At 38.8% G+C, this 15904-nt stretch overlaps 1 protein-coding gene across 1 annotated transcript in view; it reads left to right on the top strand.

The window, feature by feature from the left end:
• The window catches only part of LOC150105109 (dynein regulatory complex subunit 7-like), a 204884-nt gene that overhangs the window by 69396 nt on the left and 119584 nt on the right, over positions 1 to 15904 (top strand). The window contains exons 4-5 of the mRNA XM_090395119.1: positions 13805 to 13933; positions 14071 to 14300. Of these exons, the coding sequence (XP_090251245.1) occupies positions 13805 to 13933; positions 14071 to 14300 (359 nt within the window). The remainder of the gene's footprint in view (positions 1 to 13804; positions 13934 to 14070; positions 14301 to 15904) is intronic.

Raw genomic sequence — 15904 nt, 5'->3', positions numbered from 1 at the left:
TCTTCTTGTTTAACTTCTTGTATTTAGGATGATTTTTGTGTTTCTTCCTTTCCTCCATCATTTTCAGTATCTTGTCGCTCATCCAGGGCTTACTCATCTACTTCTCAAATTTGGGAATTGCTTGTTTTACTGCCATTTTTATGCCCTCTTTAAATTTCTGCCATCTATCCTCAATCTCATCTTTAAGGTAAGGATACCTGGTGGAATCAGGAACATTAACAGCAATGGATTGTGCCAGTTTCTTTAAAAATTGATCTTGTATTTCTTGATTTTTAAGGGAGTCAAGATCATATTTTTCTATGTGTATAGGTTTCATTGTTTTCTTTAATTTTATTGCTGCTTTAATGGCCACATATTGTGGTCTGATCCAATATCAGCCCCTAGGTATGTTTTAGCTTGTAAGATGTTATTCCGGAATCTTTTTTTAATCATTATATAGTCAATCTGGTTCCTAACAGCTGTATCCGGGACTTTTCCATGTGTAAAGTCTTCTAGGAAGCTGGCTAAATAAAGTATTTGTTATTACCAGATTGTTTTTTTCACAGAACTGTATTAATCTTTCTCCTCTTGGATTTCTATGTCCCAGGCCCTGGTTTCCGATGCAGGAAGAGATCTTTTCTGAGCCTACTTTAGCATTTAGATCTCCCATAACAATTGTTATGTCATCTGATTTAGTGTTGTTAAGTGCATTTTGAATGCCTTCATAGAAACATTCTACATCTTCATCTGGGTAATCAGAAGTAGATGCATATATTTGGACAATAAAAATATTAAAAGGTTGAGCTGCAATTTTTAATGCAATTACTCTATCACTTATGGGCCAAAATCCAAGTAAGGATTGGGAAATCTTATTTTTTAGTACAAATGCTACTCCATTCCTATGACTGTCTCCACATGAATATATATAATTGAATGACTCTTTCTGTTTATTTTTCCATTATTAGTCCATTTGACTTCAATACAGTTTTTCATCTCAAACAGTTTTTTCAATATGTTGCAAGTAAAAGGAAAAATGCTCATGGTAGAATGATCTTAAAAAATGCTGAGGGTAGGGAGGTAACCGAATCAGTCGATATTGTGGAATTACTGAGCGAGCACTTTGCAAGAGCATATCATCCAGGTGGTGACTTTGCAGGAATGGAAGAACCAACAGCTTATACTGGAATTGTGATGAATGAAGTAGAGGTAACTAGTCTATTACAGAACCTCAATGTCAATACATCTGTGGGATTGGATGGTATACCAGCTCATGTCGTACGTGAAGCAGCTAAAGAATTGTCAGTGCCCTTGACCATTTTGTTTAATTTGAGCCTCAGGACTGGGTCAGTCCCGAGGGGGTGGAAAGAGGAGAAAATAGTTCTGCTGCACAAAGGTGGTTCCAAGGCCGTTGAAAATTACCGGCCAATCAGCATAACAGGAATCATTATCAAGGTCTTAGAGAAAATAGTCAAGAGGAAAATACAAGATTGGATAGAAGAAAATGGGATACTGTATCGGGGACAGCATGGTTTTGTGAAGGGTAGGTCATGCCTCTGTAACTTGCTCACATATTATAACACAGTGACGGCTGAACTGGATAAGGGTAATGGGTTTACAGTGATTCTACTGGACCTTGCTAAGGCCTTTGACAGGATACCACATGGAATTCTAATCAGTAAATTGCAGCATATGGGGATGGACATAGGGTTGGTGAGATGGATAGGAGGGTGGTTGACGGAGAGATATCAGAGAGTGGTTTACTCAGGAGTAGAGTCCACAAGACGGCCTGTGACTAGTGGTGTGCCACAAGGATCTGTTCTTGGACCACTGCTGTTTAATTTGTTCATAAATGATATAGGAAAGGATCTGAGAGGAACAGTTCATTTGTTTGCGGATGATGCGAAGTTGTGTAGGGCAATAGTGAATGCAGATGACGTCAAAATTTTGCAGGATGATTTGGATAGATTGGGGGTCTGGGCTAGGGAGAATGGATGTCAATTTAATGTGGCAAAATGTAAGGTTATGCATTTTGGGGTGAAAAGATTGGCGGCAGTTTACTGCATTAGTGGAACCGTGCTCCAGGAAATTGATGAGGCACGAGATTTAGGAGTGTTGGTGGATAAGGAATTGAAATTTAGGGGACACATTGCAAAAGTGGCCAAATCAGCTCATCAAATCACTTGGTTGCTGAAGAATACGTTGACAAGCAGAGACAAGCAGGTTATTGTTCCTCTGTATTGAGCGTTGATAAGACCCCATCTCGACTACTGTGCTCAGATTTGGTCACCTAGGTTTCTCCTTGATGGGGAGGAGGAGGTGGAGAGGATCCAGAGGCAAGTGACCAAGATGATAGCAGGTCTGTGGAATGAACCTTATGAGAACAGGTTGAGGATTTGTGGGTTGCAAAAATTGGTTGATAGGCAGAGGAGGGGAGATATGATTGAGACATTCAAATTACTGAAGGGTTTCTATAAAATTAATTCAGAAGATATTTTTGAGAACAGGGCTGGTTGTGGGAGGACTAGGGGACATCCATGGAAACTGATCAAAAGTGTGGTTAGTAAAGGTGTTAGAGCTGGGTTCTTTACTTTTAGAGTAGTGAATGAGTGGAATGTGCTCCCTGAGTCTGTGGTGGATGCTGTGACAGTGAATGAGTTTAAGGCGAGGTATGATAGATACTGTATGAATGTCGAATAGTTGTGATGAATATGATTTTGGGCCTCCATCGATGAGTCTAATGACTCCCTGGAGTTGCCCGTAATAATAGTAATAATAGTAATAGTAATAATACCAGCAACGTCAATTTTCGTTGCTTCAAGTTCTTGTATAAGGTTATCTAGTTTCCCAGCTTCATATAAGGTCCTTACATTCCAAGTTGCAAGTCTCAAGAGAAGATTCTTGGTTTGCAGACATGAAGGATCAGGAGATACCCTCCCCGGAGGGTTTGAGGTATCTTCTTCATATGCTATTTTCATAGTATCTGTCTTACATTCTGTAGTTTCTTTCTAATGGACATTGCATTAGCAATAAAATACAACAAATCGCACTTGGAAGGACATGTTCTGAGAATGTCTGATAACAGGTAGATAAAAAGAACAACATAATGGATACGAAGAACTGGTTATTGGAAACCAGGTAGACCAGTGGTTTAATGGGATAACAAGATGTTACATTTATAGTGATGAGATGCACAAGATCAGATAAAATGGAAGCATGAAGCTGCTTTATCCATCATTGGACTGAAGAAAGCTGTTGATGATGATATAATATGATATCATCATATTATATCAATTTTGTTCCATGCAGCATGTGGAATGTATGCATTGGTAAATGTGAATAGTTTATGTGAAAAAAAAAAAAAAGAAGACAATTGAGGACTGTGAGGTTTTGAATGTGAGCAGACATTTAGATGAGGGAACAAATCAGATCATGTGGCAAGTAATGATGTGTGCTAAATGAAATGCAAAAGATGGCAAATAGTGGTATGATATGTAATTCAGTGAAATAGGTGAGAGAGCATATGAGAAAGGAGATAAGAAAGAAGTAGGGAAAAAAAAGAAACTGACATGATAATGGAAATGTCAAGGATTTGTAAAAACAAAATAACTGTTTACGATTTCCTTTGGCCTGCTTGGCTAGTTTCTTCTCCTAATCTGATTTTGCCTTCTTCACCATGCTGGCCACCTTTCTTGCCTGACCCTTGTACTGTTCATGAGCTTCCTCGTTGATTTTCTCCTTATATACCCTACACAACAATTTCTTTTTTCTGAAGCTCATGCTTCATGATACTACTCATCCATCTAACTCCTACATGATTAACTCTCCCTGTCCTTGGATATACAATTTAATGTTTCTTCCTCTAAATGCCCCTTAACTGGTTAGATGAGGATGACATCCTGACAGGAATAGAGATGGAAAGGTATGATGTGTTTCGTGAGGATAGAAGGGGTAAAAAGGGAGGGGGAGTGCTATTGATGATAGAGAAAGAGTTATGTCCATACAAGGTAGAGATGCAAGGGGGAAATGGGGCCAGTGGTTTTGAGGCAGTATGGTGTGAGATAGAGGTGAATAGATTCAAATACTTGGTGGGATGTTGTTATAGACCTGGTAATGTGGATGGTGGTGATAGTGAAATGTATAGTCAAATAAGCCAAGCAAATAAGAAAAGGATGATCATTATGGGTGATTTTAATTATGGCAATATAGATTGGAATGAAGAGATAGCAACTGGAAGTAAAGAAAATGAGTTTCTTGAGTTTTTGAGGGATAACTACCTCAGACAGTATGTAACAGAGGGCACAAGAGGATTAAGGGTCTTGGATTTGGTAATCTCATCGGAGGATGTAATTATCAATGAGGTATCAAATCATCCACCAATTGGCGAAAGTGACCATGAGGTGATTACTTGGGTGGTTGCCAGCAGTGCAAGGACCCCTGTGAAAAAAGGGTATATGTGGAACTACAAGGGGGGTGATTATGAAGAGCTCAGGAGACAGCTTGCAGGTGTAGCATGGAATGAGGAGTTATCTGGAAAAGAGATCAATGCAGCTTAGGGGATTTTCAAAAAATATTTAGTGGATGCAATGTCTAAATGTATACCACGGGTGAGAAGGTTAAATAAGTTAGGTGTGAGATGGATGAATAAAGAGATTAAGCATGCAATACAGAGAAAAAGGGCATTGTGGAGGCAGCATAAGAGAAGTGGAAGTAACCAATTTCATGAGTTCTACAAAGACCAGGCAAGGAGAGTGACTTGGTTGGTGAGAGTAGCTAAAGAGAGGTATGAACAGCAGTTAGCTAATGAAGCTAAAAAGAATCCTAGGGAGTTCTTTCGATATGTAGCCAGCAAAAGAAAGAATGATTATGGAAGGATGACATTGATTGGAGGAAATGGTATAAAGACAGCTGTTGCAGAATGTGTGGTGGAGATACTTAATGAGCAGTTCATAAAGATCTTTCAATCTTGTGAATGTGACTTCATGGAGAGATTAAGAGCAGTTGATGATGGGGAGGAGAGACTGACTGTAAGTGAGCAAGAGGTGTTTGGGGAGTTGAGTAAACTAGATGTAAATAAGGCTGTGGGACTTGATAATATATCACCGCGTATTCTGAAGGAATGTGCCAGAGAGTTGACACCTGCCTTGACATATTTTTTTAATACGAGTCTTGCACTTGGTCAAGTCCCTAAAGAGTGGAAGGAGGGCAAGATTGTGCCACTTCATAAAGGAGGTGATCGAACTCAAGCATCAAACTATAGGCCTATCTGTGTGTCAGGTGTTGTGGTTAAGTTGTTGGAGAAGCTTGTGAGAACTAGGATCCAGAGTTGGGTTGACAACAATGGTATAATCTTTGATGGACAGCATGGATTTGCTAAAGGGAGGTCGTGTTTTAGTAATCTACTTACTTATTACAATAAAGTGACTGCTTCCTTGGACAGAGGAGAAGGATTATTATTATTATTATTACGGGTATCTCCATGGAGTCAGTAGACTCATCGCGGGAGACCCAAACTAGCAAAACAATATCTGTCATATCTCTTCTTGAATTCATTTACAGATGAAGAGCTCACAACAAAGTCAGGCAATGAATTCCACTCATTCACCACCCTCCAGGCAAAAAACCTTGTTCTGACACCTTTGTTAACCACACTCTTCTTTAATTTCCAGAGATGACCTCTTGTTCTTCCATCACTATCACACAGCTGAAACATTTCCCCTGCATCAATCCTATAAAAACCTTTTAGTAATTTGAATGTTTCTATCATATCCCCTCTTCTTCGCCTATCAGCCAATCTCTGCAATCCACAAGCTCTCAATCTATCAATGTAGGGAGCATTTTTTATATCACTCACCAACTTGGTCACTCTTCTCTGAACCCTCTCCACAGCCTCCTCATCTCCAAGGAATCCAGGTGACCAGACCTGAGCACAGTAATCCAAATGTGGAAGTATCAATGCTTTATAAAGGGGAATAATAACCTCTTTATCTCTGGATGTCAGTGTGTTCCTCAACAACCAAGTAATCCTATGTGCAATCTTGGACACCTTAGCAATGTGTCCTCTGAACTTCATCTCCTTATCTACCAATACCCCTAAGTCCCTAGCCTCATCAATCTCTTGGAGTACCTTTCCATCTATGTAGTACACAGCTGGTAATCTTTTAATCCCAAAATGCAAGAGTTTACACTTTTCCACATTGAACTGACATCCATTTTCTTTTGCCCATTTTACCAGCTTATTTAAATCCTCCTGCAAACTTTCAACATCAGCTTGATTTTTTATTGCACTACACAACTTTGCATCATCAGCAAACAACTGAATATCTCCCTTTAAGCCGTTTCCTATATCATTTATATACAAATTAAACAACATTGGCCCAAGCACAGAGCCCTGAGGCACACCACTGGTCACCTGCCTCATTCTGGACTCGGCTCCTCCATACACCACCTTATGGTATCTCTCCCTGAGCCATTCTCCTATCCATATCACCAATTTAATATCCATTCCCATCTGCTCCAATTTGCGTAACAGTGTTCTATGGGGTATCCTGTCAAAAGCCTTAGCAAAATCCAGAAGTACCACTGTGTAGCCAGTTCCTTTGTCCAACTCTGATGTTATTCTATTATGGATAGTTAATAGATTGCTAAGGCAGGATCTACCTTTAACAAAACCATGTTGGCCTCTATAGAGTATCATATCCTGATCCACCCATTCTTGAATTTTGTCTTTAACCAACTTTTCCAATACTTTTACCACTACTCCTGAGATGGTGATTGGTCTGTAATTCAATACTGCAGTTTTAGAGCCACCCTTATGCAAAGGAACCACTTTGCCTAACTTCCACTCCCTAGGGACCATACCAGAGTTCAAACTTAAATTAAATATCCAGGTAAGAGGGGTTGACAATTCATTTGCACATTCACGCAACACCCGAGCTGATATTTCATCTAAGCCTACCGCAGTGTTTGCATTTAAGTTTCGCAATATATTTAATACCTCTGATTCTTTAGCTTCAATTCTCACATTAGGTATTGCTATAGGTATAGAGATATCCTCACTTGGGTGATAGACTTTTGAGAAGTGATCACTCAGTAACTCGACTATTACATCTGATTTTGTCACCTCAATACCATCAGCACCCACTAAGGTTATCCTTCCGAAGTCATTCTTCCTCTTACTTGCCACATAGCGGAAGAACTCTTTGGGATTACCCTTGATCTCTTTGGCTAAGGTCTTCTCATAATCTGATTTAGCTTTTCTTACTATGCTGGTAACCTTCCTAGCTTGAGCCTTGTACTGCTCATGGGTATCCTGATCACCCTTCTCCTTGTAAATTCTCCATAACATTTTCTTTTTTTGTAGTTCAAGCTTGATACTACTGCTCATCCATCTAATGCCTGCCTTGTTTGACCTCCTGACCATGGGGACACAATCTGATATTGCTTTCCTCAGATACCCACTGATTTTATCCCAAGCACTGCTAACATCTTTCCCTTGCAATATGTTCTGCCATGGGATGGCTGCAAGCTCACTCCGAAGCTTGTTATAATTGCCTAACCTGTAGTTTCGTACATACCCCTTCTTAATAGAAAAATCCACAGATTTTGCAACCTTCCAAGTCAATACCACATGATCGCTTTCACCAACTGGAGGTAACGAGGTCACCTTACTTATGCACATAACCTCTGAACCAATAACCAGGTCCAACACTCTCACACCACGTGTCCCTTCAGTTACGTGCTGTTTCAAGTAATTATCTCGTAGCAGATGTATGAACTCCATTTCCTTTTTGCTACGTGATATTTCCTCCTTCCAATTGATATCACCATAATTAAAATCCCCCATAATAATCACTAAGCCTTCACTCATTGCACTAAGTTGCTGATGCATGAATTCAATATCTCCCCCTGTACTCCCTGGCCTATAGCAGCATCCAACTGTATATTTGGTTGCGTTGGTCACTATTTCGCACCAGACTGCCTCAAATGAACTCTCATTCACATGTCTAACATCATGATATACTACTTTCTTTGGCTGCAACACATCAGCTATCATCAACAGTACTCCTCCTCCTGTTCTATCTTCTCTATCCTCCCTGAAAATACTGTACCCATCACATTCAATTCCAGTGACCACATCTTCTGCTGACAGCCAAGTTTCACTAATGCCTACAACTTTTGGTGAGATTTCACTGACTAATGCCAAAAATTCTTCTCTCTTATTTCTAATGCTTCTAGCATTGGTATACAAAAATTGCAGATTCCCTCTAGATCTTGTACCGGCTTTAGAACTGATATATAAGTCACTAACTACCGTAGTCCTATGCCGATTTTTTCCCCCTCTCTTCTGCAATTTATTCTGCCTGTAAGGATCAATAAATACACAATCAGTGCTAAAGTTTCTCTCTCTTACACTCAACCTTTTCAATATTAGTTTCCCTGCCCAATAACTTCAACCTGTTCAGAAAACAATAACTTCTTCAATCTCTTATGTCCTTCCATGTTAAGATGCAGTCCATCTCTAGCATACAACTGCCTTTTTCCTTCAAACACACTCCAAACATCAACAAACTCCAGACCTCTTTTTCTGCACATTCTTGCAATCATATCATTCATTATCATTGCTCGTCTACTTAACTCGTAATTGTCAAAACGAGGCAGCACACAACTATTCTCCCATTGACACTTTTCCTCTTCACAATATCTAATAATGTTCTTAAATCTTTTCCTACCCGATTTATACTACCTCTCAGGTCATTCGTACCCACCATAACTATCATCTTGTCTGTTTCATGCCCTCTCTTTATTGCTAAAGCCACTCTTTCTATTGTACCATCAGCCAAGCACTCCTCATGCATACCACTCTCCATACCCTTAATCATAGAATCACCATATATTTTACCACTATTAACTTCATTCAAGTTCACACTCATGGACTCATTCTCTACACTATTCAGCATGACTCTCCCAGCTTCATTACTCAACTCTCTATTACTTACCCCCCCACTCTCACTACATCTCATTTCTTCTTGGCCACTTGTGGTTTTATTATGTTGACTCCCAATCACTCCCATACTATTTATTACTGAATCATTCACCAAAGACTCACCCATATGTAATCCTGTTCTAGTTACTTCAGCTAAAGTAATCTCTATAGTCCTAATTTCTCTGTTTAACACATTAAACTCAGCTTTAACTTCCAGTATCTCCTTACCGATCACTTCCACTTCCTCATGAAGAAGATGAAGGTCATTTTTCATTTTCATAAACTCCCGCCGAAGTTCTTCCGCTACGGTCCCGATGTCAGCTTCCATTCCTAAACGCTCCAGCCTATCCCGACACTTCTCACATACGTCGACATTTTCTTTCTTTTCATTTTGCCAGACCGACCACAGATCCTTCACATTTTTCGGTGCATACATGTAGCAGTTTCCGCAACGCATCCATTGCGAAAAATCTAACGCTGAGCCAGCCTTTCGTGTAATAGTAGAAGTCCTGCGCGCCGCTGACGTACGTTTCTTGTTGGACGCCATCTTTACACGTTGATATAGTGAAACAAACGGCAGTGAAAACACAATATATACAACACAGTTCTAAACAATAATACCACTGAAGGACACTTGTTTCTAACCGATGCACAATTTTAGCACAATTTGTGACAAAAAGCCACGCTATATTTAACTTTAAAAACACGTTTTCTAGACTAGCTTAACTCGACCGCCACATTTACCAAGGACACTAGCGACACAGTAATATACTTGGATTTCGCAAAAGCTTTTGATAGAGTGCCTCATGATAAGTTGACAGTCAAACTAGAGCAGATGGGGTTGGATATTAGATTAGTGCATTGGATTGGAGACTGGCTATCTGATAGGTATCAACAAGTTGTGTATGGGGGTGCAATATCCAGGAAAAGGAAAGTCACTAGTGGAGTGCCTCAGGGATCTGTTTTAGGGCCATTACTATTTAACTTGTATATTAATGATATTGGCGAAGATTTGGATGGAGATATTCAGTTGTTTGCAGATGATGCAAAGTTGGGACGAACCATAAAGAGTAGTGAAGATGTTGTGGCCTTGCAAGAAGACTTGAATAAATTGAGTGATTGGGCAAGCAAATGGGGATGTGAGTTCAATGTTGCAAAATGTAAGGTTTTAAAATTTGGAAAACAAAGATGGGATGCAGAATTTATGCTTGGTGAAAATATATTGTTGGAAGTAGAGGAAATAAGAGATCTGGGAGTGATAGTGGATAAGGATCTAAAATTTAGGGGTCACATCGCCAAAATTGTGAAGACAACACAAAGACTTCTGGGAATGATGAGGAGGACACTGACATGTAGAAGTAGGGAGATTCTTGTTCCATTGTATAAGGCTTTGATTAGGCCACACATGGACTATTGTGCCCAGATTTGGTCACCTGGTTTTCAGAAGGATGAAGAGATGTTGGAAAGGGTCCAAAGGCGACTGACTAAGGTAGTTTCTGACCTCTGGAATGTCGAGTATGAGGAAAGATTGAAAAGATGTAATTTGCAGAGACTAGTGGAGAGAAGGAAGAGGGGAGATATGATAGAGACCTACAAGTTGGTAAGGGGTTGCTATAGGATCAATGGTGGAGAAGTTCTACAGCGAATAGTGGGAGATCAGGGGAGAACCAGAGGTCATCCCTGGAAACTGTATAAAGAGGGTGTGAGTAGGGGAGTGAGAGGCAGGTTTTTTTCGTGCAGAGTTGTGAATGATTGGAATGCCTTGCCTGAGAGTGTGGTGTCTGCAGGGAGTTTGAATGTGTTTAAGACCCGGTATGATGAGATGTGTGTGAGATAAAAGGACCTCCTAGATGAGTCTTTGACTCCATGAGGTCTTGTTTAATAATAATAATAATAATAACTATCTCCCATGCACTACTAAGATGCACTATATATATATATACACATATATATATACAGGGTGTTCGGGATAAATTTGACAGTTTCGTAAGGAAAAAGAAAATCTTCTTTGTATCTATTAAATTTAATGAATTGACAAAAAAACATTACAGGCAGAGTTAATTACAATACTATCAACAAGATTTACTCAAAATAACCACCATTAGCATCGATCACAGCTTCAATTCTGCTTCGGAACCTTGAACAAGCTGATGCTACAGTCTCCCTGGGAAGGGCCGCAAAAACTGTTTTAATTTTATCCATTAACTGGGCTTTTGTATTACTGGAAGTGCGATTGGTGTCTTTTTCAACTGCGCCCCATACAAAATAATCCATGGGGTTAAGGTCTGGGGAGTTTGGAGGCCAAACATTTGGACTGGTAAAGTCGTAGAAATTTTCAGACAACCATTTTTGACTTTTCCCAGAGGTGTGGCAAGGGGCCGAATCCTGCTGCCATACATACGGCCTACCATTGGCTACCCTTGTTATCCAGGGCTTGACTACAGTTAGCAACTCCACGAACAAAGCCCGAATTCCAATGCCAGGGTTCTTCAACACCTGTTCCTGCAGATTTGCGAGGAATTCTGCTGTACGAACGCAATCAGATCGTCTGCTAGGGATCTTTCTTCTTGCTACATCCTCGTAGTCACCATTGCAAGTCTCTAGTTCATGCCTGATTGTTTTTACTGTATTCAGGGAGCATTGGGCAGCAGTCGTAATATCCTTATTTTGATGGCGGGCACGAATCATCATGATACAAGTTATTCTCGTCCATGATTCAGGTGGGTTCCAGCTATCCATCCTTTCTGACATCTTGTATATGAATGAAGAAGGGTCCAAACTTTTAAATGAAGAGAAGTGTGTGTTAATACATGTAACTTACGGAAAAATATAATTAATTATAAATATGTCAAATTTATCCCGAACACCCTGTATATCCCTTCTTGATAGAATATTCCTCATGTTTTACAATCTTCTGAGTCAAGACTGCACAGTCACTTTCTTCAGTCAGACACAATGTGATCATTTGGTTATGGAAAGCTCTTCTGATCCTATGACTGGGCCCACTACTCTTGCACCCTGAGTCCCTTCTATCACATGCTGTCTTTTAATTATATTTCAGTAGGTGTATAAATTCAATTTCCTTCCTGCTGTGTGATCTTCCTTCCTTCCTTCCTTCCTTCCAATCTATATCTTCAAGTCCACCATAATAATCACTCTACCTGCATTCATTGCACTAATTTCCTGATGTATCTTCAGATCATTTATGGAACCTATAGCAGGAGATTTACAATTGTCACTTTCTTGCCCTTCTTTCCTTCTCATCTCTCAGATCATTAGTGCCAATGAAGACAATTCTTTCACCTTACCTTTTTGCATCTGGATGGCATCCCTAATATCATTGATTTTTGTACCCAGTGAAACAAGATTTTGTTATACTTTCATTAAGCACTCCTCTGATCATAGAGTCTTCATACAAAATTTTTTCCTTACTTTGTTTTTCTCATTTATTCACACAATCTCAATTCTTACCTCAGGCCACCTGTTTCTTTTTCTTCTCAGCCTTGCCAATCTCTTGTTTCTGATTTTTTAATTTTGTGCTTTGTCCTGTGAGGATAATATGTAAATGCCCTATTACCTTCTTCAGGTCTAATTCATTCTGCTGAATTTCTACCACTGCACATTCAACATCAATTCTGACATTAACTTTTTTCAGTCTACATTGATACTGTCTACTCTACTAATGCGTTCTTCATTCTCAGTCACACAACTGCCACTCAATCTCAAAACACTTACTATACACTTGCTCACCAGTTTCATTGGTGTACAGTCTGGTTGGCTAAGTCCCAAATTGCTAGCCCATCCTTGTTCATTCATAGTGCATCATTTGAAGGCAAGGATTGGACATTAAGTCAGAAGTCCAGTCAATTCTCTATTAATCACATGTCTATTAATGTATTGTAAACTCAAAATTATTATTACACCCTCCACAAAGTTATATTTCAATAGTTATTTCTCTTTGGATTGATGGTAATATTAATATTCATATTGAGCTGCTAAAGACCTTAGCTGTACAAGTTTTTTCCTCACACTAGATAAATGTTAATTAGGACTGAAATTAATAGTTTTTACCCTTTAATTGTCATTGGTCTAGACAATTAAAGGCATTTAAATTGTACTCCAAATGGCCTCAAAATTTATGGTTTAAAAACTGATTTGAAGAATAGCTGTTCTAAATAGGCCAGAATGTTTAAAATCCCTATTTAGTTTAACGTCTAGTTATTTAATTTCTACACGCTATTCTGTCAGAATAAAATGTACACCAATTAAAATAAAATAAAATTATCATAAATAAAGTACATAATGGCAATTCAGAAGAATGTTTTCAGAAGAGTCAGAACAGGAAAAAGAGGAGTGTAATATCACGTGTGGGCTATTTCTGTGATTCCCTCTCTCTCTCTCTCTCTCTCTCTCTCTCGCACGCTCTCACCAGATTAGAAAGAGGTTATTTGCTAGATCACTACTAACTGTATGAACCTATTAAATAAGATATATCTATTCAGTTTGGATCTAATTTATATGAAAATTGATAATTTTTTTTCCTTTGGGATACAGTTAAAATATGTTTTAAAACAAAGCTAAAAAAAGTTTGAAAAATACTGCACTATGGAATAAACATCCAATTAAAGATGTTAATTGAGGGATAAATGTCTGTTTTTCATGAATATAATTTCTGTCCTTCAAAATTATGCCACATTGTAATATGAATTGTATTTATTGCAGTTTCAGAATAATTCACAGTTTGAATAAATCAAACTATGATTTATTCTGGTAGGACAGTGCATAAAAACATAACATTATACATCATTAAAAGAAATATTAAATGCAGTATTTTTTTTTAAGATAATGAACTCAAAGAAGAACATGAATACTATTTTATGAGGACAGATAAACTACAGCGAAAAATTACCAACCACATTACTGGTGAAATTGTTGAATATTTTGCAACAGGGCGTCTGGATTGTTTAAAAGGTAATATATAGTTTCCCTTTCCTATTTTTTTTAATGTATATAAATCACTTATTTCAGAGTACAAAATGTAAAGATACCTGTTTATTTGTGTATCTTGTTTATCTGATACTTGTTTGTCTGTGTATTTGTATTTCCAGAGCATAAGCACAAGATTGGCAAACTAACCTTAGAGGCAGAACAAACAATGGACTTTTATTCTTATGCAAGAGCTGATGGTCTTGTAACAAGAATTACAGGACCAACTATGTTGAAAGAAGATTATATTGATAGAAGAGATCATCTTATTTTAAGACATACAGATTATGATGTTAAGAAAGACCTAGTCTCGGAAGAAAATTCAGATCAACTTGCACATCGCCCTATCTTGGTAAGAGTGTAAGTGAATTTAGTTCATTTTCTGTCCTGTTTGAAGATGTTCTACTTATTATTATTATTATTATTATTATTATTATTATTATTATTATTATTCAGGACTCCATGGAGTCAAGAGACTCATTGCAGGATGGCCTTCCTAGGAAACACAAAGTCTATCATACCACTCCTTGAACTCATTGACCATTCATGCTCCTACTCTATCAGACAATGCATTCATTGGTTCCACAAACCTCCATGCAAAGAAACCACTCCTCATTCTCATGATCACAGTTTCTTTTCATAATTTCCAGGAATGGCGCCTTGTCATCAGTCCTTCATGCTGTTCAACCAAGCGAAAGAACTCCCTAGTGTCAACCCTGTAACCACCTCTCAACAGCTTAAAAGTCTCAATCATATCACCTCTCCTTCTTCTATCCACCAAACTCTGCAGTCCACATTCCCTCAATCGATCCTCATAACTAACATTGTACAGTCCTGAAATCGTCTTTGTTATCCACCTTTGTTCCCTTTCCACAGTTAATTCATCCCCTTCAAATCCTGGAGACCAAATCTGTGAACAGTAGTCTAAGTGTGGCCTGATCAGAGTCATATACAACAGAATGATAACTCTTTTATCTCTGCTGGTCAGTGTCCTTCTCATTATTGCAGCAATCCTCTGTGTTACCTTCACCACATTTGGAATATGCCCGATGAATTTCAGGTTTCTATCAATCATCAATTGCAGATCTCTTGTCTCCCCTACTTCCTCCAGTACAGCTCCTTCAATAGAGTATGCAGCGTCCCATCGATGTGTCCCAAACCTCAAGACCTTACATTTTTCTGTATTGAACCTATATTCGCATTCATTTGCCCATCTGTCTAGCTTATTCAAATCCTCTTGCACGGCTACCACATCTGCACTATTACTAATAACCCTTCCAGCTTCACATCACCTGTAAACAACTGACTATCCCTAAGATGAAAAGCCAAACGGCTATTTTTTTCTGGCGAGGTTGATAAGTTAAGGGGATAAAAATCCCTTATTGTTTTTCAGCCAGTAAGCGAAACTAAGATCGAAAACTACGATCTGAATGTTTCACGTCGTCGGCACGAAACGTTCAGATCATAGTTTTAGATCTTAGTTTCGCTTACTGGCTGAAAAACAATAAGGGATTTTTATCCCCTTAACTTAACTGACTATCCCCTTGAAATCCACTGACAATGTCATTGATATAAAGACTAAACAGTATAGGTCCCAGTACTGAGCCCTGTGAGACCAGACTTGTAACCCTCTGCCTCCTTGAAACTGCCCCACCATATACAACTCTCTGATACCTATCAGACAGCCAATCTTGAATCCAGTTGACCAACCTGACATCCAGACCCATGTGCTGTAACTTAAATATCAGCTTACCATGTGGCACCCTGTCATATGCCTTCGCTAAATCCAAGAAAATGGCAGTATATGCCTTTCCCTCATCTACTGCTCTTGTAACTTTATTATAAAAGGCTAGCATATTAGTAACACAAGAGCACCCCTTCACAAATCCATGTTGACTCTCACAGATAAATTACCCTCATACTGCCCAATGCTGTATACGGTCCCTAACTAATTTT

The sequence above is a fragment of the Typopeltis vanoorti genome, chromosome 7 (assembly GCF_054136105.1).
Source record: "Typopeltis vanoorti isolate ZY-2024b chromosome 7, IOZ_Tvanoo_1.0, whole genome shotgun sequence".
NCBI classification, from domain to species: domain Eukaryota; kingdom Metazoa; phylum Arthropoda; class Arachnida; order Uropygi; family Thelyphonidae; genus Typopeltis; species Typopeltis vanoorti.
The sequence above is the reverse complement of the archived record's forward strand: the minus strand, read 5'-3'. Positions and strand labels throughout refer to the sequence as shown.